The 27,831-nt window shown below is 43.7% G+C and overlaps 1 protein-coding gene across 1 annotated transcript in view; it reads left to right on the forward strand.

Moving 5' to 3' along the window:
* Nucleotides 1–27,831, forward strand: part of SHFL (shiftless antiviral inhibitor of ribosomal frameshifting) — a 171,602-nt gene that overhangs the window by 96,061 nt on the left and 47,710 nt on the right. The window contains exons 4-7 of the mRNA XM_085600742.1: nucleotides 8,554–8,595; nucleotides 10,375–10,410; nucleotides 10,912–11,067; nucleotides 12,635–12,738. Of these exons, the coding sequence (XP_085456868.1) occupies nucleotides 8,554–8,595; nucleotides 10,375–10,410; nucleotides 10,912–11,067; nucleotides 12,635–12,738 (338 nt within the window). The remainder of the gene's footprint in view (nucleotides 1–8,553; nucleotides 8,596–10,374; nucleotides 10,411–10,911; nucleotides 11,068–12,634; nucleotides 12,739–27,831) is intronic.

A 27,831-nucleotide genomic window follows, 5' to 3' on the forward strand; every position in this document is an offset into this window, starting at 1 on the left:
GCAACCTGTCTTTCATATGAGGTACTCTGCTGTGTCTCAATGTCTGTGCCACAATATGTGCACTGTCTCCGAGGACTGCAATTTAAGACGTGTCCCTTGATCACTTTGCCACTGGATTCAAGCTAGCCTGGCTGATGAGGGGTGTTTCCTCGAAACCGTTCCCAGGATGCTTGTTTCCGTTCCAAGGAAGACCTGGCTTGGCAGTTTTGCCTGGACTATTCCCATGAGGCACAGGGTCAAGTCTGATTTGCATATGGCTGGGCCTGAACTGGGGTGACGAAGTTAGCTAAAGAATGATGATGGATTAAACCCAGATCTGTGATTGGGGGTGAGTGTCTGAAAGGTTTCAGCGCTCTGTCCATTATCTCCTTGTGTTTGCTTTGTTTGCTCTAAGTTGGCAGGGTATGTCCAGACGTGGGTCCCTTGCTCACTTTGCCACTGGATTCAAATTAGCCTGGTTGATGAGGGGTGTTACCTCGAAACCGGTCCCATGATTCTTGTTTCTGGTCTGGGGAAGGCCTGGATTGGGAGTTCGGACTGGACTGTTACCATGAGGCACAGGGTCAAGTCTGATTTGCATATGGCTGGGTCTGAACTTGGGTGGCAAAGTGAGCTAAAGAATGATGATGGATTAAACCCAGTTCTGTGACTGGAGGTGAGTGTCAGAAAAGTTTCAGTGCTCCGTCCATCATCTCCTTGTGTTTGCTTTGCATCTTATTCCATGGCCTTCATCCCTCTTCCTGTGTTTGTCCCTACCCTTGAGCACAGCTTCATTTGAAATCTTTATGATTGGAAGGCTTGTGTCCTTCAACAGATCCACAGCAGGGAACTACTATTTCTTTTGCTTCCAGCATCCATGGGAGTGCAAGGGTTTTCTACCTCTTTCTGCTCTCAACTTAGTCTATTGCTTCCACCACACAACCCCATCCCTCCCATTATCCCAACATGCTGCTGCTCCATTACTTCCCCACTTGTCCTTCCGCTCAGCAGCCTTTATTCTTACCAAACCTGTCGTACCTGCTCCGCCTTTGCTAATCCCTGCTGCTGTTGCATTTTTTGGTCTATTGTGGAGGGCCCGGCAGTTCCTGGTACCTACCTACCTGCCAACAAATAAAAATGCAAAGAGACAGTCATCCACCATCTTGGAAGAATAGATAAAAATAAAGTGTCTGCTGTGGCATAATTCACATGATGTCATCACTTGAGGGCTGCCTTAGCGTGATGACACATGCACGGGTTGAGGTCACACTTTTTTGACACGGGTTTTGCATAATATTTCCCGGCTTCTTCTCAAGTTTATTGCTCTAGCCGTATTTCTGTTCTGCATTTTGTTTTTCATTTAAAATGTTTTTATTGAAATTTTGAAAGTATAACAATGGTACAAAATGCATCATATTTAAAGGGCATGTGAGCAAACTTTGAAGTTAAGTGCAGATAAACAAATACACGCCTTGAGTTGCAAAAGCATGAAAATAACAGTAATATGAATCATTCCTGAGCAAATATTGGAGAAAGTATTGCTATGACTGCTATAAAGTGACTGTGAAAATAAACATTATCATAATGTCATGCAACCACCACCATTTCTACCAAATCCAGGTAAACCCCTTATGCCTTGGCATAGATGGTATCGAATCTTTGATAATTACTTAGAAGCCATTGATGCCACTGAATATTCTGCGTCAAGGAAAAAAGCACTCTTATTCAACCACTTAGGTAATGCAGGACAAGATGTTTTTGATAATTTACCTGTCATTCCAGCTCCATCTAGTGACGAAACATGGAATGTCTTTTCTGAGGCTTTAGCTAGATTAGGTAAACATTATGTTGATGAACCATCTGTTATGGTAGAGCGTCATCTGTTCTTTAACCCCTTCACCGCGGCACGAATTTTGCCGCGGCGCTGGGGGGGGTTCGGGGTGAGCGCGGCGCCGCCATGCTCGTGACGGAACCACTCCGTCACGAGCCACGGGCGCGCTGTACTCATGACGGAGTGGTTCCGTCACGACTCCGCCCACTTGCATTATTCGCCCGCACAGGCGGGAAATCAGCGCCGCGTGGGCGGAGCGGCCGCAACGGCCGCAGCATGACAGAACCACTCCGTCATGAGCACACGGCGCCCGTGGCTCATGACGGAGTGGTTCCGTCATGAGCAGGCAAGGGGTTAAACGCAAACAATCACAAGATGTATCTATTGAGGACTATTTGGCTGTTTTGCGTGTGTTAGCAGCTAAATGTCAATTTGATTCTCATTTAGATGCATCTTTGCGTGACCAGTTAGTTTTCAAATGTCATAACAAGAAAATACAAGAACGTATCTTAACTTGTAAAAATCCTTCTCTCGACGAAGTAATTGCTATTAGCGTTGAACGATCAGTAGTCTAATTCAAAATTTTAACACAAGATTCTGCCAGCAAACCATCGACTAGTTCAGAGGTTATGCAGATTACTCCCAATACTATGCCTAATGAACCTATTGTAAATGCTGTTTCCACAAAAGTTAAGTCGAACATTAATGTTGAAAAAGAGGTTCATGCTACAGATGTGGTTCTAAGTATCATATGGGCAATTATGTAAATTGTCCTGCACAAGGAAAAAGATGCAATACATGTAAGAAGATTGGTCATTTTTATACGGTATGCAAATCGCCCAAACATAAGAGTAAACTTAATTGTGTCAATGTTGAACAAGATGAACTCTGTAATGCCATGAATAATATGTTATCTACTATTGAAATTAATACCTTACACGGAGATACAAAAAGATGCAAAGGTCCTTTATGCAGTGTATTAATTGGACCCATTGATGTTCATGTCATGGCCGATTCAGGGTCTCCGATCACAATTTTAGATGAGAAAACCTTCAAAGAATGTTGGTCTAAAACTCTTCTCAAACCTACAGATGTCAACCCTAAGGCGTTCGGTGAATTTGATATCACCATGCGTGGTTATTTCTCAGATTCTATCATATTTAAAGGTAGGGAAATTTATACCAAAATTTATGTTGCCCTGAATGGTCGTGACATTTTAGGTTGGCAAGATCAGGTGGACCTAGGGATCATCTTAAGACCGGGACATTCTGAACCTGTGGTCTTAGGGGATCTACCAATTTCTTCAATTGCACATGACTCTGCTAGTGTGCTCAAAAGGTACAATGATTTTGACATAGCGAACTTATTATCTAAATATGCTAGTGTGTTCTCTGATAAGGTAGGCTTGGTTAAAGACTTTCAACACACTATTAAACTTAAAAAGAATGCTGTCCTTGTGGTTCAAAAATGTAGACCAATCCCTTTGCTAGAGAGGATTTGAGAAATACGCGTAATGATTTATGTTCACAAGATATCATAATACCTGTAGAATCCTCTGAATGGGTTTCCGCTGCCGTTGTTGCTCGCAAAAGTTCAGGTGAGATTCGTTTATGTGCGGAATTAAGAGTTCTTAATCGAAATATTGTGGTGGACTGTCATCCCCTATCCAGAATTCAAGAAATGTTGGCAAATCTGGGTGGTAGCAAGTATTTCACCACAATCGACTTAAGATCAGCGTATCATCAGTTAATAACTCTGCTAATAACTCTGTGACTCTATATAATTTTTCACCTACCTCCACCGCCGAGGTTCTCAAACTCTTGGAGACAACTAAATCTGGTTCTCCTATGGATCCTTGCCCCCTACCTGTACTTAAGCTAGCTCCTAAACAGGTCGCTGAAACCCTCACGTCGATCTTTAACTCTATGTTCGTTAAGGGATATTTCCCCATGATTTGGAAATCTGCGTCCATCCTTCCACTGTTGAAGAAGCCACAGCTGGACCCCTTGGACCCAAACAATTTCAGACCTATATCTAGGCTCCCTCTCCCTGCTAAAATAATTGAAAAATTTATGAATACACAACTTAGCAGATTCCTGGAAGACGCCCAGCTATTAGATCCTACACAGTATGGTTTTAGAACAGGACACAGCACCGAATCTGCGCTGGTTAAGTCTACCGAAGAAATTAGAACTATTTTGGATCAGGGAGGAAAAGCTGCAATGATCATGTTGGATCTGTCTGCAGCCTTTGACACGGTCCATCATGGTTTATTGATGGACCGGCTACATGAAATAGGTGTCAAAGGAAAATCATGGAGGTTGATCAAGTCCTTCCTAGCAGACAGATTACAGGCGGTTACGTTGGGAGACTTTACGGCCAAGGCTTTTTTCTTTACCATGCGGGGTCCCACAGGGATCTTCCATCAGTCCCACACTCTTTAACGTGTATGTAAAACATCTTGCACCCCTGGCAGAATCCTTTGGATTAAATCTTACCTCCTACGCAGACGACACCCAGATTGTGGTATCCATTCTTCCTGGAGCAATATCAAACGTAGCAGAAGATTTTAAAGAGTGTATGACTGCAATAGGCAGATGGATGACCCAAAACTGCCTCAAGCTAAATTCCAACAAAACTGAGGTGGTTTTGTTTGGAAACGATCCAAGTTTTTGGACTCCTAACTGGTGGCCAGATTCACTGGGTCCACTTCCTACACCTTGTAGGAAAGTCACGCACTTGGGTATTATCATTGACGATAAACATTTGTTTAAAGATCAAGTCAATGCAGTAATTTTCTCCACATCTCTTATCCTGAGATCATGCAAAAAGATACTGCCCCTTCTCCCCAAAGAGTCGCACAGAATGGTCATTTCGGCCCTTGCCTTATCCAAACTCGACTACTGCAATAGTCTTTATCTTAACATTCAGGAGGGACTACATAAAAAATTGCAGTTACTGCAAAATGCTGCGGCAAGACTGATATCTGGCATTCCGAAATATGCCTCTATCTCGGCTGAGATAAAAAAATTACATTGGCTGCCAGTAAACAAACGAATACTATTTAAAGCTCTGTGCATCACGCATAGAGCTCTACATAAAAATGGACCCCTCTACCTAACAAAGCTCTTTCAATGGTATTCACCTGGAAGAAACTTGCGATCTTCTGATGCCAATTTGGTCGCAGTCCCCAGGGTAAAAAAAGCCAACTGGGGAGGGCGCAGTTTCCTGGCAAATGTAACCAAGGCCTGGAACCTACTGCAGCCATGCCTCAGACACATATCTAACCATCTAGAATTCAGGAAGGCACTTAAGACCATCCTTTTTACATCTTAATTCCTTACGCCGCTGCTACGACTCAGGATGGTCTTCTGTTCTATAGCGCCAGGACACCCTCTGGTATTAGTCGCGCTCTACAAAACTGATTAACATAACATAACATCAGATTTCACTCTCCAAAGAGTCTCAAGCCTTAACCACATTTGTTACTCCTTTTGCTGTCTTTAAGTATAAACGCATGCCATTTGGATTAGCATCCGCGGCTAGTGTTTTCCAACGCCTAATGGACAAACTGTTTTCAGGCATAAATGGAATTCAAGCTTTTCAGGATGCTATCTTAATTCATACGGCTACCCTAGAATCACATTATTCCCTACTTGATAAAGTTTTACAAAAACTTGAGGCAGTCGGTGTGACCATTAATAAGAACAAATGCAGATATGTCACTCAAGAAGTTGACTACTTAGGGCACAATATTTCTGTTAATGGTATAAAACCCAAGTTATCTTTAATCAGTGATATCAAAGATGCTCCCACACCTCACGATAAAGATGTCTTAAGAGCATTTTTAGGGCTTAGCGAATATTACGCTCGTTTTGTACAGAGTTATGCTATCATAGTGCAACCTCTCAGAGATTTGTTAAAAAAAATGCGAAGTATGTCTGGTCTGAAGAGACTCCGTTGTCTTTTGATTCTGTAAAAAAATTAATTTTGGAAGCACCAGCTGTAAGAGCTTTTTCTCATGGTCAAACTTGTGTCGTAACTGTTGATGCCAGCTCAAAAGGTTTAGGCGCTGTTTTAAGCCAGATTATTGACGGTAATGAGTACACTATAGCATTTGCTTCCAGAACATTAAGCAGTCCCGAATCTAATTATAGCACAATATAGCGGGAGGCTTTGGCATGCTCCTGGGCTGTAGAAAAGTTTAAGATGTACATTTGGGGGTCGAGATTCTAACTTTTTACAGATCATAAACCTTTAATGTACATGCTAGGTAAAAGTAGCTCCAACAAAGCTTCCTCTAGGTTGATCAGACTGCTAGCTAGACTACAAGAATTTAACTTTGAAATTAAATACATTCCTGGCGGTAAAAACGTAAGAGCAGACTGTTTGTCTCGGATTCCTTTGAAAGATGAAGTATCGGATCTTGGCAAGAACTTTGATTCTGATGTTGTTTTCACTATTAATGATTTGACACAAATGAGTGAATTGTCTGAGGATGAATGGATTGAATGTGGGCGAAAGGATCTTTGTCTGGAAAGGGTGAAGAAATTCTTAGTCCAGGATTGGCCTTCTGATAGAAGCTTGTCTATGCAAGACAAATGTTTTTCGCAAATTGCGTCAGAATTATCAATTGTTAATGACATTTTACCTAAGGATGACAAAATTGTACCACCTGAGAGTTTGAGAAGCAAAATAATTGTTCTTGCTCAAGAGGGTCATTTAGGGATTTCTAGTACTGTCCGGAAAATTAAGGATGTGTACTGGTGGCCAGGTATTGATGGTCAAGTTAAGTCTTTCATTGATAAATGTCCTGAATGTTTATGTTCTGATAAACATTGGCGTACTTCTGCCTCTCCTTTATGCCCAGTTGAATGGCCAAGATGTCCTTGGCAGAAATTAGGATTGGATTTTTCTGGCCTTTTCAACCTGCTTGGGAGTGAAAGTAAGTTTTTGATTGTAATCATTGATTACTTTTCAAAGTGGCTGTATTTCTCTTTCGTTAAAAATTCAGATTCTAAATCAGTCATCTCGTTTTTACAACGTCTTTTCTTGATTGAAGGTCTCCCTTCTGAGATTGTTGACAATGAGTCTCATTTTACATCTTGTGAATTTGAAAGTTTCATGAGTGAAGTTTCCATTAAGCACATTTTAGTACCATTGTATAGCCCCGCCTCAAATGGTTTGGTAGAGAGAGCTAACAAATTGTTGAAAGAAGGAGTGCAAACAGCTTTGGCTAACAGTTTGGATGTGTACAAGTATATTAGTGATAAGGTCTGGAGTTACAATATAACACCCCATTCAACCACAGATATTTCTCCTTATATGTTATTGAGGGGAAGGAAACCGATTTCTATATTCAGTCCATCATGGTTGAAGGATAAATTAGGAAACAGTGATTCTCACAAAATTGATTTGCAGAAAGTCAGGGAACAGGTGAAAAAAAGGCAACAATCATATAAGGCGAATTATGACATGAGAAAACACGTTAAAGTTACTTCTCTTTCTCCAGGTGATTGGGTTCTAATAAAGAAACCTATTAAGGTTTGTAAAAGACAATCCAGATTTTCTGAGCCAACAAGAATAGTAAAGGTTTCCAAAATGGCTGTCATGTTACACGATTGTGGTTGGTGGAATTGTAATGCTGTGATAAAACTCAGAGGAACAGGCAAAAATAATTCGGAAAAAAGTCAAAGCTCAAAGTGATTCTGATTGGTTCAACCTTGGTTAACAAAGCCATAAGCATGACAATTTTAATAATTCATCTTACTGCTCTCATCCTTTAGAGAATAGGGGGGAAGGTGATAATATTTCTGTGCCTCCTCTTCCCAGTTGTTTGGATGACAATGATACTCCAGATAATATTAAGGGATCTGGTGACAGCAGGAATGTTAGGTGTAGTTCTCGAGTCAGAGCTCCACCTTTTCGTCATGAAGACTTTGTTTATTATTGATGTCACTTCAATATTTATTTTTCTGTAATTTTTATTTGTTTTTATCCATAGGAAGGGGGGGGGTGTAACGAGTTGTATTTATTTGTATTTCATGTATGTCTTTAAATGATTATGGAACTTGCTGTTTTAAGTATTCTATTATCTACCTAGAACGTTAGTTGTGTAGTTGGTCATTCTGATCTGAAGGCTGTTATGGACATGTCGTGGGTCTCTCTACTTTGGAAATAAAGCTTCCTTGAATTCCTCAATTATTCAAAGCGTCACTCTTCATCATTCTTCCGAAGAGCTTACTACATATACCATGAACATAACTTTTAACTGTTTTATATTGATAAGAAAAGTAGAGAATAGCCTTAGAATGAGAGTTTGAAGGCAAGACGAGGGAGGACAGAAAGGGAAACGGGAACGGATGGCCTTGGCAGAAGGAGATTTGTCGGTTGGATCTATGTAGGTGCTGCCAGAAAATATGAGGGTTTTTGTTACGCCCATATAAAATTGAATATGGGTTTTTGCATTAAACAGTTTTCATTGTTTCTGCTGAAGTGCATTTATATTTGACACATTTCGAAAAGCTTAATGTTACAGATTTTGATACCATGGTTCTGGTCTTCTGGACGTGGGCATGTTTTAACTTTCAAATGATTGTACCAAAAAGCAACCACTAGTGATTACTCTTCCTCACGTTGCACTCCTTATCCTCTAATCCTCCTCTTGTTCTTTTTTTCCATTAGGGCATGTTGTGTTGATTTTAGGGGCACTCATTGTTTTCTCTTTTGCTCTACACTTTTAGAATGTGGTGGAAAAATTGAAACGTGAAGAGGAGCTGAAAAAGGTACAACAGACTACACTTTCAATTTTAGATATTTGTGTAGCAGATTGCAATGCATTTAAAATATAACAGTTTTATAACAGATTTTCTTACTACTTATATAAGTGGCAATGCCATTTTAAGATGCCACATTGTATTGAGTATATATAATCCAGTTTTCACATTAATTGAATATAGTTGTTAGTTCTATTAATTGGCTATTATGCACATTGAATGTTTTCATAATGCCAAGCAACACAGTTTGCTAGTCGAATTATAGGAAATAATATACACTGTCATCGACCTAATGCCAAGTATAATACAATGCCTGATTCTAAAGTGTACACTAGTCCAAATTAATAGCTTCCGCAGTGCTCAGTAGAACATTTTGCCAGTTGCCTCTATGGCCACAAATATATGTTGTACTCTATTACACAATACAAGTTGCCATAATTCCTCAAAGGGCACTTTTCCAGTTCCTGGAATTTCCATTGACAGAAGTGCTACTTGCCATAGTGCCTGATACATTGTGCAGGTTTATGTAAAGTTCAATAATGTAGACTGTCTGTTTATATAATATCTAAATCAGTGGCATTCCCAATTTCCTATGCTCAATAATGTGCTTTGCAGATTGACATCATCCCCTAATTATCAAGCATAGACAGTTTTCAATATTCTCAAGCAAGATCATAGAAAGTGAGGTGACCCAGGCCCGGAAATTTATTGAAAATGAAAACATTGTTCATGGTTGACCGTACTGATTATGGCTATTTAAGGGTAAAGAGAATACCTTTGTTAATATTTGGAAGGACATTCTTTTTTCCCTCTATGAAGGTCAGCGTGACGTGACGTCTTATTCCTGCTTGATGTATTATGAGCTTAAAAAACTGTTGCTCATAAAAGCCTTTTGGTTCCTTGAAGATAAGTGCGGAAGCTCCAGAGACGGCTCTCCAGTGGATCTAGTAGTTCCTTCCCAGCTGGAGCCATCTGGTCCGAATTGTTCTTATTGGCCTCTCATCCACCAAATATATCAACTGCTGCACTCCTCTGTTCTCGTCTCTGTTGTTCCTGCTCTTTATGATCTTAATGCCGCCCCCTGGCGGAAATGCTTGCAGGATTTCGGATCTGCTAGCATTATGTGGATACTCCTCAGTCTTCATAACAACCAGGGGCATCTGGAAAAAAAACTATTTTCCAGTCATATTTTCGTCAGTATAAAGTATAACTGTTTCCGACTGAATACCCTATTAGATGCCTCAAATACAGGATTCTGCCAACAGGGCCTACGTCGGCTGTCCTACCTTTTGACTGAACATTCCAGCAAAGAGTAACTCTAATGTCCTCATTTTGAGAAAAGTTTTAAAAAAAATCTCCCACTCTGGTTTGGCACTGACCTCTCCTTCAGCCAGCCAAACACAGGAGTTCTAAGAGCAACAACAACCAGCTCATGATGTAGAAAGGTCCTTCTGTTGCACCACACGTGAATGACTTCCACTAGACCCCAACCAATCAACAGCTTGCAAGGATTTCTCACAAGAGGAAACTGTCAGTCCCCTTCCCACCCTCTTCCCTACCTAAAAACAAGGAAGAAGCAGCTCTCAAGCACTGCCTGATGAATGCATGCAGTCCTTTCTTGGTTTTATGTTTTTTGTGAAGTGTAGATTCTGCTGTCACAAAGCATTAAGGAGCAGTGTGTATCCTAACAATAATTGCATTTTGGTGCCTTTTATATCTCCCCTACTTGTGTCACTTTAAGTGCAGTTTCTTGTATCTGACACAATGAGTATTCTTATCTCTTTCCAGAATCCTATAAAGATTGATAATGACAAGGATATACAGGTAAGCCAGAAAGTATTCTCATAATACTCTGTATGTCTAAGCTAATGGTCATCATGGTGTCTGATATCTGATGCTCCAGGGATGTATGTCTCTTTCCTCCTTGCTTATTGGAGTGTGCCCGCTATAAAGAATGCTTTTTAACTTGATTCTTCTAATTTCACTACTTCTAATAATACACAGACCAATCTTAGTGAATGTAAATGCTTCATTTGCACCAATCATTTTCAAGACCATAAGCAGTGCAATTGTACTGTTGCATTGTTTAGGTATGTGTGGGATCTGTGTACAGCACAAACCTAGCCAAAAGACAGCAGCGCACAGTGTACACGGTGAAAGGCAAAGATAGTGAGTGATTGGCGTGGAAGCTGGAGTTTTGACAGGGGAGGTGGACTTAAAACTGTATGCAACTCCATCGAGCAATGCCTGCTGCTTGTGCATTGTTGTATAAATATTCTGAGACATCTAGACCTAACATTTATAACACTGTTGATTGAAATTTAGGAAATTGCTGCAGCACTAAAGAGTCTTCCGCTAACTGAGAAGAACGTGCGTATGTTTAACAACGCAAATAAGAACTGGATCCCTTCCAGCGATAAGCAGTTTGCCTGTCCGACCTGTGACAACATGTGGTGGCGGAGAGTCCCGGAGAGGAAACAGGTAATGAAACTAACAACTATTCTATGGTGGTCATTAAAGGGACAGAGCAGAGCAGGCAGAGACCAACTGACTGAAGCAAAAGGTAGACAGAGAGGTCCCTGTGAGGTAGATTGGCATCCCTTTCTTGTATAAGGTGACAACCACGCTTCATAGCATTGCGGACACTGTGTATGGTCCTGAACTTTTCACCTACCAATCATTGATTTCTGGTGCGTTATTGAAAGAGTTAAATGAAAGCAAAATAGACAACAACGCCCAGTGCATTAGGCAAGCACGAAAAAGTCCAGGAATGCAACTTGTCCATAACGACCTTGAGTTCACCCTGTTCTTGTGGGAGGATGGGGGATAATTTTAGGAAACAATGATTCACTTGCTCAGTATCTGAATCTTTGCATTTTTTGCCAGTGAATGGTGTACACCTTTGTTACCTCGACAGATACATTCAGTTGATCATAGTGGGCTCAAAGGAATACATTTTAATATAATAACTGTTATTGATCTTTTCTTCATCTCCCTTTAAAAAAAAAAAAAAAAACATGTGAACTGTATGAAATTAGAAAATGTTTTAGGATTGCCGAATATTTGATGTACGAGTTAAAATTCGAAATTATAATTGGTGTAGTAACTGTGCACAATCGTGTTTTTTTTATGTACTCAATTGTTTTTATCATGTGTAAAAAGCAATAAGAAAAATAATAAAAGATTCAAAAGGATTGTAGATTCATATATATTCACTTTATTTGGCTAAAGGACTGTTTACTTTGCAGTTTTTTTGCATGAGAAAAGTTTGTTTTTGAGATGTTTCTTCCCAATTTAACATAATGATTATTTTTTAAAGCTTAATACATTTTGATGTTTTTTTTGTTTTGGATTACTCACTGGGTTCCACTTATACCGGTTTGAAGAGAAAAAAAAATCTAGGTTTTAATTGAAAAGGGAATTTATTTTTGTTACTAGTAACACTTTTTCCACCTTGCCAGTACATAAAAACAATGCACAAAATGTGAATTCAGCTGTTGTTTACGTACTGTGCTTCATTGTGTGCCGTAAACCAATGCACATGCAAAACAACACCTGTACTGTTATCTCCAGTATTCATCTGTCGATAGTGTTTCAATCGGGATTGCTTTTAACTAATACTTCTCTTAAAGGTGCTTCCTTTCGAAATTTTACATTACCTTGGCCAGTCCCTAGTTCATTGTTTTGTGATATAGGGTACACAGTTTTGCAGTAACAATTCCCCCCAAAAGTTTTTTAATTCAGATTTTTTATATGCACTATATTCTCACACAAAGGGAGCTTTACCTTCATTTAAGAACTAATGTGTGATCTGCAGAAGTGATGCTGGTGCCTGGGATGAAATAACCCAGGCATGTGAAGCATCTAAGAAGTTAGATGCTCTCAATAAACATTGTGCAAATTAAAAAGATTTTTCATGTAACACTTCATGCCATGGAAAATAATGCAATAAATGATCGAACAAGACAAAAAAGTGAAAATGTTTGCAGCTCAGCAAGTTTAGGTTATTTTCCCTGGATCACATTTGTCTATGCTTGTCCTATTGTAGGTATCCAAGTGCCGGAAATGCAGAAAGAAATACGACCCAGTTCCAGTTAATAAGATGTGGGGCATTGCAGAATTCCACTGTCCTTCCTGCCACCGAATGTTCAGGTAATCCATCTGGAAATTAGAATACACAGCCAGCAAGTACTCAGTCATGTAATTGATCCTTTGGTTGTGCAATATTTCCTTAGGAATGTCTCCTTCATGTTTTGATTCATTCTATTGCCAGTTCGGGCTTGTACATAGATGAGTCTCAAGTTTCAGTCCAGTCAACAAATTCTGGATGCAGAGATATCCGCTTCTAAGATGAGTTTCACTTCCAGATATGACATGGGTCAGATCAAAGATCATAATCAAAGATGGAGGCCATCCAGGAGTTGGCCCTGATCTATCCCTCTACCATGTTTGCTGCTTTCTTTCTTGTTGCGAGTTCCACAATACTGTCAACATTGCCCAGGTGAAAACAATAAACCATGGGGTGATTAGTGCCTGGCCATTTGTAACCTAACTATAATCTCAGATGTAGGCAAACCTCCCCATACATGGCAGTACTCATTGGACATACTCTGCACTCGTTAGAGGTCCACATGATGTGGACCTACTGCAGTTGATAACCTTTGTGACACAGTGTATGCCATTAACCACTTCTCTTGAAGATGCAGTGAGCTCATCTTCCCTACAGTGATAAAGCTTCTCTCATGGTTCTATCCACGTTGTAACTCTGATACAGGTCAAATAGAAATTAAAATTGTGTTGGAGGTAAGAAGAGAGGGTAGTGTCTTTGACCCTCTATGAATTTGTTCGCACCAAAGAAGCTAACGGATGAAGATTCTATAGAGTCAAATACTGAACTTGTTCCATGGTATTCTTTTAGTGTTTCCATACTGTGATGCTGAAGTATAGAGATGCATTGAACTTGTTTCCACTTTCTAAATCTATATCCTCAGAGATTTTCTTCTGTGTTGAACCCTCTCATCCAGTAAAACCTATCATTGTCATGGTGTCATGTTGCTTATGTCTCTGGCAGTTTGGACTAGACTCCATTCAGAGTTAAGTATCCTTTGTGGCTGGGTACCAAATTTAGAGGATAAGCCCTTGCACTGAAACCCACTCATCTAGCTATTGTTTCTACGGTCTTAAGGAAAGGTCTGGCTTCTCCACCACAATGGATTTTGATCTGCTAGCGTTCACAGGTTTTTAAGGACAGGCAGCAGTTAAAGGCTCTGATTATACGTTCACCTGATGATGGTGAGGCATTTACTGCAACCAGTAGATATCATTATCCTAGGATAGATATCTCCGGTTCCAAATTTCTTACTTGGTAATGATGCTTAAAATGCAGATTCAGGGTTTAACTCACCAAAATCTGCTTGTTTTGCCTTTTTCCAGGCAATTTTGCTCACATAAAGTTCAGGCCCTTGCCTCTAGGAAACATGACCTGAACGTAAGCAGTAGTGTTCAAGCAATAACCATAGTTTTGATAAAAAAAATAATAATATTAACGTTTACTTCCTTGGGTGCTCTGAAGCAGGTCTCTTTCAAAATGCTTTTCACTAGGGATGCCATTAAAGAGTGTGGTGCAGATATGCATCAAATCTACCGTACTAGAATGTGGATGTCTTTCTCGTATTTGAATCACTTACTTCCTATGGGTACATCTCCAAAGTTTCTGGAAGGAAGCCTCTTTTAATATCCACTAGTAGTTTAATATTTTGCACCCTATTAAAATGGGCTGAGAATCACTTCTGCCGTGTCTGTACTTGACCCTTATGTCAGAGAAATGACGAGATACGATTTTGGAGAGTTACTCCTTAACCTCAGAGTCCTCATCTTTAGAATTTCCCAAGGCACCAGACTGGATCTGGAGACTTTAACAAATGGGCATCTGCGTCCCAGCAGATTGCATTTATATTAGCTCCTTACAGCCCGTCCGATACTTCCTTGCTTTCTGATGAGGATGCAAAGCTATGCTCTTACCTTTTTTCAATTTCTGAAACTTTTTGTCCATGTGCCACGAAACTGTGTTGTCTTTGATGCCGGGTTGCGACAAGTATGCCCTCAAGCACACTAAGGTGATCCGGGACCAGGAGGCTAAGCTTGTGGGCCTTGTGTGAATGATCCACCTCCTACTCCAATTATTCAGGTAATTTGAAGTTAAAACACAAAAACATAAAAGTTTGCTTGACCCCATTGTGCCACTCTTGCTCAAAAGAGAAGGTGTTTCAAAATTAACATCACACGTCTTCAAAGTACCCGGTTACAGAGCAGATCCTTCAGCTGATTAAGGCGCACCCCGAATTCCCAGTCTGTTGTCAACTTCGCAGCAGATAGCAGCTTTCGAGGAGGCCATATTGCTATTTTTTTCTGAAGTTCAGGCTCTGAAGGAGCAGCAGGAGGCTCCAGTAAGATTACCACCAGTGGACCTTACCTCAACATCGTCTGTCTTCTTGGGACCCAATATTAAACTTGTGCAGACTTCAGTGCAGTCTTCCAAAATCCACACTAGTTGCAGCCACACCAATGCTAATACCAGCTGCACCAGCACCAATGGAAGACCTGATGTCAGACGATAGACTGACGTGGGACTGAGCTAAACCAATGTTGTGCTATGAGATTACAAAAACGCAACTGGTTATTTTAGCGCCTGATTGTAACCCGATATCTCTAACATGATGCAACTACCAGCAGACATTCTACTCTGTTTGGCTCAGATTCTGATGCTATGTATGAAACAAATTGGGCTCCTCAGGACACTAATGAGGAGGACGCTGGATGGGCTACCAAAACCACCCCCACTGCTCACCCACTATAGTGATGATGCACTATTCTTGGACTTACAAAATGTCAGCGGGCTAGTCAGTTCTCTTGAAATGGAGCTGGAAGTGCCACATGGGCCACAAATGGAGGAAAGTGCCTTATTTTCAGTGGTAGTCCGGAGGGCAGCTGAGGTAGTAGATCTGCAGTTGCTCTCCATTAAGACAATAAAACAGTGTTCAGACAGAATTTCTCCAACTAGGACCAATGTCATGTGAGCACTTACTACCATTTAATGATGACATCACAGATGCTTTGATGGTTACGTGGTCCAAGACCCGTTCTGGCCCATCAGTCAGCCAGCTGCAGGTCTGTGTTCTGGGGACATAGACCTGTGACCGGTAATCTGAGGTTCCTAAACAAGCACCCTGAATCTGAGAGCCTTATTAGGCAGATGTCACCAAACAAGGTCAATCCTAACTCCTTCTTCAATGATCGTCCAGGTAGGAATGACACATTTGGTAAAACAATGCTATCGAGGCATATGAGCTGTGGATCATATGCTTTAGCATAGATCGCCATCTGGTGTTGGGTCCGGATGTTTGCACTTTGTTTTTGTTCGAAGAGGTCTTGTAGTCACGAGGTAGGTGACTCCTCCTTTCGGTAATAGTGCGCATGGGCATCGACTCCTTCCTTAGATTGTTTTTTTCCGCCACCAGGTTCGGATGTGTATTGCTGCGCTCCGGTTCGGTACCGTTTTCGGACTCCTTTGACGCGCAATCCACTACCCTCGACGGTATTGTTATCGATCGCTGTTTCTCATTCGACGTGCATCGTCTCACTTCGAAAAACTTTCTATCGGAAAACTCAAGGCAGGCCGTCGGGCCTACCCGTGCCGACCGCGCTAGCAGTCGATGAAACGGACTCCATTCAAGCCATTTCCCGGGTGTCGTGCTAAATTTCAACGCACCAACTTGAAGTACCATAAAAATAAACTATAGGAGTATACCTACCAATAGTCCCAATACCATTACCAAATAATCAATCAGTTGGCAGTGAAGAAGGTTCAACGGTTTATTAAACAGAAAATACTCTATAGAGGAGCCTCTCCGAACCTCACCCGTTAGGTGTGCCGAGAAGACTGTTGGCTCGTGTTCAAACATGAGGTTATATACTTTTCGGTTCCACACATACAATCACTGTAAAAGGAAAAACACCAGTTGGCCCTCGAGCTCCAGGAATGGACCATATATGGCACACATCAGACCAGTACAAAGGCTTGACTATCTATTACTGATGAGGTCAGGAGGGGCGACTCCCTTTCGTCTTGGTGCCTGGGAGTGTAGACACGGCACCTCCAGAAATGCGCTTATCGCCCCCAAAGCCAGATGCGACCTTGAGTCTTAGAACAGTCGAGTAAAACAGCCTACCTTCAGCTGCTATCAGTAACTCAGATGAACTGGGGCCTGACATCTACACGTGATCAACACTTGATCACGGCCCGTGCTCGAGCATATGTTCAGAAAATGGCGTCTGTATGGTTTCGGCCTACTCTGTTGGAAATAGATATACATGGAGGAAATAAATGACTTTCCTCCAAGCAAAAGCATATATATCAAACAGGGAGTACACGTATAGATGCATCATGCTAACATAATATAGGTCCGATACTCCTTATATACTGGAAATCTCCTTTTTTATCCCTCAAACTTGCACGAAGTGTGCAACCTCTGCTTGTCCCCAGAACACGACGAGAAGGACTGCAACGCGTGACGATCCTTCCGATCGAAAAAGACACTTTGTGATCGCCGGGCTCGATGCCACGAGATTCAACATCTCGTCGGTCAACATACCTTCGTGACCGAAGATTAAACCTTTGACGCCCAAAGGCTCGGAGCTAAAACCTTCGGCGCCGCCATCACCACGTAAAGAAAAAGACACTCTTCCCAAAGAGCCTCCGTCTAACGAGCCAACTTTGGACCCGAAACAGAAAAAGCTGGTAATAAACCCTAAACCAGGAAATGTTCAGGCAACCCTTCCAAGAAAATTGACCTACCAGAGGACTATGATATCCCTCTTAAGAAGAAGAATGTGGGTACTAACCCTTCTCCTCCTTATATTCCACATCCTTCTCCTGTTCCTAACTTGCTTATTACACCATTAAATTCACCACCAACACCAATTACACCTGACCCACGGATGAAGGGGATGGGGATGAGGATCAGGATCCACCATAAGACACTGACCCTTGGGAGGATTGCCACACAGATCCAAATACAGACAATGACCCTGATCTGTATCCCTCCAGACCCTACCCACCTGATGACAGTATCGAGCTCCGTAACAGAGCTGTTCATTATCATGGAGTTAGAACTTCATAAAGAGCCTTTAGAAGAGGATTTTCTCTTTGAGACACTTCCTCACGGAGAACTACTCATACCTTGCCAATGCTGAAAGCCATGTTAAAACACACAGACTAGGTATATAAAGATCCTGTAATGGCAAGAATAATCACACCTAGAGTGGATAACAAATGCAAATCGGTTCCTCCCGATCCTATTTATATTAAAGGTCAACAGCCCTTAGACTCTCGTGTAGTCACCAACGCACACAAGAAGGCTAACTCACAGGCCACAGGAGAGACCCCTCCTTCTGACGAGGGGTCCAAGCTTATTGATGCCTCAGGCAAAAGAGTGGCTTCACAGGCAGCAAACAACTGTCTCATTGCCAATGCCCAGGCGTTGCTAGCTCGTTATGACTGGACTCATTACGATGAGCTAGGACAACTCATGCAACATTTGCCTGACGAGTATAAATCTAAGGCTAATGACCTTATTCAGGAAGGTAAACTTATTACCAATACCTCCATTAGATTTGCACTAGATGCAGCAGACATAGCAGCTTGTGCAATTAACACCAGTGTACTATTACTCAGACTCGCTTGGCTTAGAATTTCTGGATTTAAGCCGGAAGTACAAACCTCCATACTTAACCAACCCTTTGACAAAGAGCATCTTTTCGACCCAACTATTGATACCTTGCTAGAAAGGATGAAAAAAGGCGCTGAGGTCGCACAGTCCATGGGGGCTTTACAGTTATCTGCCAGTAGGGGTTCTTCTCGCCGCTCCTTTTACAGGGGTGGTTCAAAAACAGTGTCCAGTGAGAATCCCTCCTCCACTTACAAGGGCAACAACCACTCCCCCCTCATCCAGAGATTATTCTAGAAGAGGTTGTAGAGGAAACAATGGTAGGGGAAGAAGTAGAGGTAATTCTACACGCACTTCCCCTGCAAACAAACAGTGACTTTCTTCCGCTACCCCCAATCATTCCACTACTGTCGGGGGACGTCTCTCCCAGATTCCTACCTGTCTGGAATTCAATCACCTCAGACAAGTGGGTGCTACAAATTATCCAATATGGTTACTGCCTGGAGCTTACAAGCATTCCCCCAAATATTCTTCCAAGACCACATGCAATGTCACCAGAACATCTTACCCTCTTAAAGCAACATGCTATAGAGCCAGTCCCATTAATATATCAAGGGACCGGGGTATACTCACTGTATTTCTTAATTCCCCAAAAGGACGGTTCTCTCAGGCCTATACTAGACCTCAGACAGCTAAATCTGTGCATACAGTCGGACCACTTTCACATGGTCACACTCCAACAGGTGCTCCCACTACTCCAGCAAGGCGACTTTCTGTCCACTCTAGACTTAAAGGACGCCTATTTCCATATTCCCATTCACCCTGCTCACAGAAAATATCTCAGATTTGTGGTAGACGGACAATATTATCAGTTCAAAGTTCTCCCCTTCGGAGTAACTACAACTCCCAGGGTTTTCACCAAGTTCCTGGCAGTAGTCGCAGCTCATCTAAAGAGACAGCACATTCATGTCTTCCCTTACCTGGACGACTGGCTGATAAAAACCAGATCACAACAAATCTGCTTACACCACACTCGAAAGACAGTCCAGCTGCTTCACGACTTGAGGTTCACTGTAAACCTCACCATGTCTCACCTCCGACCATACAATACACAAGTGTATCTAGGAGCCACAATAGACACTCGCAAAGCTCTAGTGTACCCCAACCCAGTCAGGATTCGCAACATCCAAGCTCTAATATCACAATTTCAGGTTCAACACTCACTACCAGCCCGCATGTTCATGCAATTGATCGGAATGATGGCTTCTTGTATTTTAATCGTTCCCTATGCAAGACTTCAAATGCGTCCCCTACAGGAATGCTTAGCACGTCAGTGGAACCAGGCTCAAGGTCAGTTATCAGATCTGGTGTTGATAGATGGCCGTACTCATCGCTCTCTGCAGTAGTGGAACATACCAAACCTTTCCAAGAGGCGGCCATTTGTCGATCCGGTTCCACAGATAGTGCTAACAGCAGACGCATCCCTCACTGGTTGGGGAGCTCATCTGTAAAAACATACCAGTTCAAGGAATATGAGCTGCAGAATACATACTTGTGCATAGATCGCCATCTGGTGTTGGGCTCTGATGTTTGCAGTCTGTTGCTGTCTTGGAAGAAGTCTTTGTAGTCACAAGATAGGTGACTACTCCCTTTGACGACAGTGTGCATGGGCATCAACTCCATCCTCGGATTGTTTTTTTCCCGCCATCGGGTTCGGATGTGACTTGCTGCGCTCCGGTATCGTGTTTCCAAACCTCTTACGACGCGCAACTCATCACACTTGACTGTATAGTTTTGTTCGCGTGCCTTTCGACGTGCTAACTCCCAAATCCCCGATTCCGGTTGTTGACGCGGGCCGCTGGGCCTATATGCGCCATACGGCTAATGGAAAGGACTCAATAAAAAAAATTCCACCAGTGTGGACCTAAATTTCCACACGGTGACCACCACAAGGTCTGCAACCTTTGTCTTTCGCCAGAACACGAAGAAAAGGATTGCCAGGCCTGCGCCTCTTTTCGATCCAAAAAGACCATCCGCGATCGCCGGGCTTGACGACACGTTATGCCGCAACAGGCTGCACCGGTGCCAGATGACATTTTCGATGAAGGCCCGACGTTCCAGAGGCAGAGGATTCGGAGGAGCTCGACATCGTTTCCGAAGCTCATGACTCCGATGACCACATCACTCCAGGTCAACAAGTGAGTACAAACGCCCCTGCCCTACCCGAAAAACAGAAGGCTCCTGTCAAAACTTCAACTGAGGGCCTTAGTCGAGACCGAAAGAAAACTTCAGAAGCCCAGGCTCCGAAGACGAAGGAAACTCCTTCCAGCAGCTCGGGACCGAGCAAGCCGCATATCAGTACCCATAAAACACCTTCGGTACCGAAATCAGGGATACACCCTATTGACGTTACATCCAAAAAAGCCTTGATTTCGAACCCTTCGAGAACGAAAGACCAAAAGGCTTCGGAACCGGACAAACACAGAAAATCTTCGGATCCGAAGAAGAGTTCCGACTCGGCACTGACTTCGAAGCCAAAGGAGCATAAGACTCCCCCTATAGCTCCAGAGACCAAATCAAAGTCACGCTCGGAACCGAAAAAATCGGCACCGAAAGGAGACAAGCAGGAAGAACTGTTTCAGCCAGATCCTATCGATCCCAAACAAAAGACCCTAAAACAGGCCATATTGTCAGTCTGCCAACAAAGAAGAGGAAATCTGATACCCAACACACACATAAGGTACCTGTGAAGAAGAGAGACTTTGCAACTTCACCCCCTACGACCCTCTTCTCCTATTCTTCCTACTAAACCTTTGTCTCCTATAAACTCTCCTATACATTCTCCTAGACTCTCTCCATGCTCACCCTTACCACCACAGCATGAGGATGATTTAGGGGATGGGGGTGGACACGATAATGATCCATTAGATGACCCTGATGATGATGACTCTACCCCACCACAGGATACATGGGAAGATTACAACGATCCCACAGATCATCCAGACCTTCCTGATCCAGCACCATACCCATCTAAGCTATCCCCCCCACAGATGACAATATAGGATTTAGTCAGCTCATTAATAAGGCTGCACAATATCATGGTGTTGAACTACATTCAGACCCCATGGACGAAGATTTCCTACTGGACACATTTGCCCAGTCGCAAAAGACAATACACACATTGCCCATGCTCAAAGGTGTCATTAAACATGCACCAGACACATTTAAGGATCCTGTCAGGACCAGGATTCTCAATCCTCGGATTGATAAAAAGTATAAGCCTGCCCCTAACGATCCAATATACATTAAAGGACAAATCCCCTTAGGTTCTTTGGTAACGTCCAATGCAAGAAAACAAGCTAATTCACAAACCTGTGGTGATGCTCCACCCCCAGACAAAGAGTCTGAACTGCTGGATGCATCAGGTAAACGAGTTGCCTCCCAAGCAGCCAATCACTGGAGAATAGCTAATGCACAAGCATTGCTTGCCAGATACGACCAACCTCACTACGATGAGCTTGAAGATCTGATTCAACATTTACCTGACCAATACAAAGCTAAGGCCAACAATTTGGTCCAAGAGGGCAAACTAATTACAAATGCATCCATCAAATGTGCCCTCGATGCAGCAGACACTGCATCTAGGTCTAATAACATCAATGTCTTACTTCGCAGACATGCATGGTTGCGCATTTCTGGTTTTAAACAGGAAGTGCAAACAACTATCTTAAATAAGCCGTTCGATCAAGAACACCTATTTGGCCTGGCTGTGGACACAGCTCTAGAGAAAATGAAACAAGACCCAGACAGTGCAAAATCTATGGGAGCATTACAATCTCAGACAACACGAGGTTCCTTTCGTCGCTTTTTTTATATGGGCGGATCCAAAAACATTAACACATACACTACTTCCTCCTCTTACAAGAGTCCCACACAAATATCCCCCAACAAGGGATATTTTAGGGGGGTACAGAGGAAATAATAACAAGGGGAGAGGTCGAGGTAACAACAACCAAACCTCCCGTACTACCAAGCAATGACTTCCCTCCGCTCCCTCCAGACCATTCCACTTCAGTCGGAGGAAGACTATCACAGTTCCTACCTGTCTGGAACTCCATCACTACAGACAAGTGGGTAAGACAGATTATCCAGTATGGTTACTGCCTGGAACTTATTGTAACTCCCCCAACCATACCACCCAAACAATGTCCAATGTCCATGGAACATCTACCGCTCCTCAAACAAGAAGTTCTATCGCTTCTTCAAAAACACGCAATAGAACCAGTTCCCCTCAAGCATCAAGGCACAGGGGTTTACACCCTTTACTTTCTCATCCTGAAAAAGGATGGCACTCTCAGACCAATACTGGACTTCAGACCTCTCAATATCTACATACAATCAGATCATTTTCACATGATCACTCTGCAACAGGTCCTTCCACTACTCCAACAAGGCGACTTCCTTGTCACTCTTGGTCTCAAGTCCGCCTACTTCCATATTCCTATACACCCTGCTCACAGAAAATATCTAAGGTTTGTAGTGGACGGTCCACACTATCAATTCAAAGTCCTCCCATTCGGAGTGACCACAGCACCAAGAGTCTTCACAAAATGTCTGGCGGTAGTAGCCGCCCACTTGCGAAGACAACAAATTCATGTGTGTTCGAGGCATATGAGCTGCAGATCACACACTGAGGATAAGATCGCCATCTGGTGTTGGGCTCGGATGATTGCAGGTTGTTGTTGTCTTCGGAAGAAGCCTTTGGTCACGAGACTGGTGACTCCTCCCCTGGACAACAGTGCGCATGGGCATCCACTCCATCGTCAAATTGTTTTTTTCCGCCATTGGGTTCGGATGAACTTTTTTCCGCTCCAGCAGAAAACTTCCAGCAATCGAATTAACTCTTCAATCTTCTATCCATCGACATCGAAATCAACTCGGACCGGTTCCGGAAGCGGCTGATGGACAGGACACCCTTTAAAAAATGCCCCCAGTGTGGAGCGAAGTTCCCCCACAGTGATCACCACGAGGTTTGTAACCTCTGCCTGTCGCCGGAACACAACGAATCGAACTGTCCAGCTTGTGCCGCTTTCCGTTCCAAGAAGACCCTCCGGGACCGAAGAGCTCGACGCCATATTATGGCCAAACCAGCTCCAGAACCGGAGGACATCTTTGCTCAGGATGTTCCTGAAGATGACACCGAAGATCTCGAGGTCGTGTCCGAGGCCGACGATTCCGATGACCTCATCACTCCAGGGCAGCGTGTGAGTACCACCCCCCCCTGCCCCTACCCCATCCAAAAGAACATTGGTCAAGACTCCGCCAGCTGGGCCCAGTCGCGACCGAAAATCCTCTTCAGAAGCCCCGCCCTCGGGCCCGGCTCCGAAGACATCTAAGCCTGTAGGTGGCTCGGGCTCGAGCAAACCTCATGTTATTGTACCTATAACACCTTCGGCACCGAAAACTCCATTGTCGGCACCGAAACAGGCTTCAAGACCGAAATCTCCTTCGGCACCAAAACGTTCCTCGGCACCGAAGTCTCCACCGGCGCCGAAACGTTCTTCGACATCGATGCCTAAAAGTTCCTCGGCACCGAAGATTCCATCGGCACCGAAGATTCCATCGGCACCGAAGATTCCATCGGCACCGAAGATTCCATCGGCACCGAAGATTCCATCGGCACCGAAAACTCCCTCGGCGCCGAAAACTCCGTCGGCACCGAAAAAAGTTCATAAAGACCCGAAACGGCCATCGCCACCACCACTTTCGGAGCTGGATGAACTTTTTCGCCCAGATCCTACTCAAAAGCGGATCTACATCAATCCCAAAACCGGACATGTGACTGCCGTCCCATACAAGAAACGGAAGCTGGACATCACACCACCTCCAGCTCCCATACGGAAGAAGGACTGTGCTACTTCACCACTTCGTCCTTCCTCTCCTGTGTTACCTCCTAACCCGTCCCCCCCCTCCTCCTTCTCCTTTACCTTTACCATCTCCCTCTCATTCACCTCCTCCACAGGATGATAATGATGACTTAGGGGGAGGGGCGGACCCTGATTTATTCAATGATCCTCTTGATCCAAATGACCCTTTTACGTTCCCAGACACAGCACCAGTAGATGACTGGTCTTATCCAATGCCTGACATGCCTGACCCCACTACCTACCCCTCCAAGCCCTCCCCTCCTGATGACCATTTGGGGTTTGGCCAACTGATAAATAGGGCAGCAACATTCCATGGCGTCACAATGCACACAGACGCCCTTGAAGAGGACTTTCTCCTCGATACTTTTGAGCAATCACAAAAAACTGTCCACATACTGCCCATGATTAAAGGGGTTATAAAGCATGCCACTGAAGTCTTTAAAGACCCTGTTAGAGCTAGGGTTCTCAACCCACGCATCGAAAAAAAGTACCGACCAGCCCCGCAGGACCCTGCATACATTAAAGCCCAGCTCCCTTTAGACTCCTTGGTCGTATCAAATGCCAGGAAGCGTGTTAACTCACAGACAACTGGAGAAACGCCTCCCCCAGACAAGGAGTCTAAGCTTTTAGAGGCCTCAGGCAAACGAGTTGCCGCACAGGCGGCGAACCACTGGCGTATTGCCAATACCCAGGCCCTGTTAGCCCGGTATGATAGGGCGCATTATGACCTACTTGAGGACCTTATGCAACATCTGCCTGAGCCCTTTAAATCCCAGGCTACTGACCTCATTCAAGAAGGCAAATTAATATCTAATGCCTCCATTAAATGCGCCTTAGATGCGGCAGACACTGCTTCTAGGGCGGTCAATACTAGCGTCTTACTCAGACGACATGCCTGGCTCCGTATTTCCGGTTTTAAACCGGAGGTTCAAACCACAATTCTAGCTCAACCTTTCAACCAAGAGCAGCTATTTGGCCCTGCAGTGGACACTGCATTAGAAAAAATGAAGAAGGATAATGAGACTGCCAAATCTATGGGAGCACTGCAGTCTCCTCAAACCCGGGGTTCCTTTCGTCGCTCCTTTTATAGAGGAGGCTCCAAAAATGTGGGAACTGAGACCACGTCCACCTTTAAAAATTCTGGACAAACATCCCCTAACAGAGGATATTTTCGAGGAGGTTATAGGGGAAACAATAACAAAGGTCGAGGGCGGGGCAACAACAACAACACCCGCACCTCCCCAGCCACTAAACAGTGACTTGCCACCACTCCCCCCAGACCATTCCACTCCGGTCGGGGGGCGGCTCCAACAATTCCTACCTGTCTGGATTTCCATCACCACAGACAGGTGGGTAAGACAAATTATCCAGTCTGGCTACTGCCTCGAACTAATACAATCCCCCCCAAACATACCACCCAAACAACGTCCAATGTCCTCACATCATCTCTCTCTCCTCAAACAAGAAGTTCAATCCCTGTTACAAAAACATGCGATAGAACCAGTCCCTCTTCAACATCAGGGAACAGGGGTATATTCCCTATACTTCCTCATTCCCAAAAAGGACAAAACATTAAGGCCCATACTGGATCTCAGACTACTAAACCAGTATATACAATCAGATCATTTTCATATGACCACCCTCCAACAAGTCCTTCCACTACTACAACAGGGAGACTTCCTTGCCACATTGGACCTCAAGGACGCGTACTTTCACATCCCTATGCACCCCGCTCACAGAAAATATCTACGATTTGTGGTAGATGGGCAACACTATCAATTTACAGTTCTCCCATTCGGAGTAACAACAGCACCCAGAGTGTTCACCAAGTGCTTAGCAGTCGTGGCAGCGCACCCCAGAAGACAACAGATCCATGTCTTCCCCTATCTGGACGATTGGCTCATAAAAGCCAATACTCACCAAAAATGCGTTCTCCACACTCATCGCACTATTCAAACCCTCCACAATTTGGGATTCACTATCAACTACCCCAAATCCCATCTACAGCCTTCCCACTTACATCAGTATCTAGGAGCAACCATAGATACATCCAAAGCCATAGCTTATCCCAGCACTGCCAGGATAGCCAGTATACAAAATTTCATCTCTCAATTTCAAACTCATCAATCTCTTCCAGCAAGAGTGTTCATGCAGCTCCTAGGCATGATGGCATCATGTATCTCCATAGTCCCACACGCACGACTTCAAATGCGTCCCTTACAGGAATGTCTAGCACAACAGTGGAACCAAGCTCACGGACAACTTACCGATCTGGTGTTGGTGGACAGTCGCTCACTGAAATGGTGGCACACCATCAACCTGTCCAAAGGGCGGCCGTTCTTAGAGCCTCTTCCACAAGTTGTGCTAACTACCGACACATCTCTCACGGGGTGGGGAGCCCACCTCCTTCACCATACCACTCAGGGCAGATGGACCAGTCAACAAAAACTGCTCCACATCAACCACCTAGAACTCTTAGCAGTGTTCCTGGCACTGAAATCCTTTCAGGTACACCTAAAGAACAAAACTGTCCTCATACGCACAGACAACATGACGACAATGTATTATATACAGAAGCAAGGAGGGACACATTCTCTCCAACTGTCCCAACTGGCACAGCAAATCTGGAGATGGGCAATTCCCCAAAACATCTACCTGTTAGCAGAACATCTCCCAGGAATCCACAATCAGGTGGCCGACCTCCTAAGTCGCCACACACAGCAGATTCACGAATGGGAATTACACCCCAAGGTTCTACTCCCATTCTTCCAAAAATGGGGACAACCAGACATAGACCTGTTCGCCACTCCCGAAAACACAAAATGCCCAACCTTCGCCGCCAGGTTTCCACACCCACAGTCGAAGGGCAATGCCCTATGGATGAACTGGTCAGGCAGATTTGCGTACGCTTTTCCGCCTCTCCCACTCGTTCCATTTGTGGTACGCAAACTGAAACAACAGTCGCTAACACTAATACTGGTAGCTCCCACTTGGGCACGTCAACCGTGGTTCACCACACTTCTGGAACTATCTTTAGTTCCACATCAAAGGCTACGCCTCTCCCCGGATCTATTAACCCAGAACCATGGAGAAATCAGACACCCAGATCCTCAAACACTGAACCTAGCGATCTGGCTCCTGAAGTCTTAGAGTTCGGGTACCTCAACCTCCCTCCAGACTGTATGAATATCATAAAGGAAGCCAGACGACCTACTACTAGAGCATGTTATGCCGCAAAATGGAAACGATTTGCCATCTACTGCGCTAATAATGACATACATCCATTGGATGCTTCCATCCAAAACATCATTTGCTATCTACTACACTTGCAAAGATGCAATCTAGCGTATTCCTCTATACGTTTACACCTAGCAGCCTTGGCAGCCTACTTGCAAAATAGGCAACACCTGTCCCTTTTTAAGGTACCAGCCATCAAAGCGTTTATGGAAGGTCTCAAAAGGATTCTTCCCCCAAGATTACCACCTTCCCCAGTGTGGAATCTCAATGTGGTTCTAACAAGACTTATGGGTCCCCCATTTGAACCTATGCACAAATGTGAATTACAGTTCCTAACATGGAAGGTAGCTTTCCTT

Source organism: Triturus cristatus, chromosome 4_2 (assembly GCF_964204655.1).
Source record: "Triturus cristatus chromosome 4_2, aTriCri1.1, whole genome shotgun sequence".
In the NCBI taxonomy this organism is placed as follows: domain Eukaryota; kingdom Metazoa; phylum Chordata; class Amphibia; order Caudata; family Salamandridae; genus Triturus; species Triturus cristatus.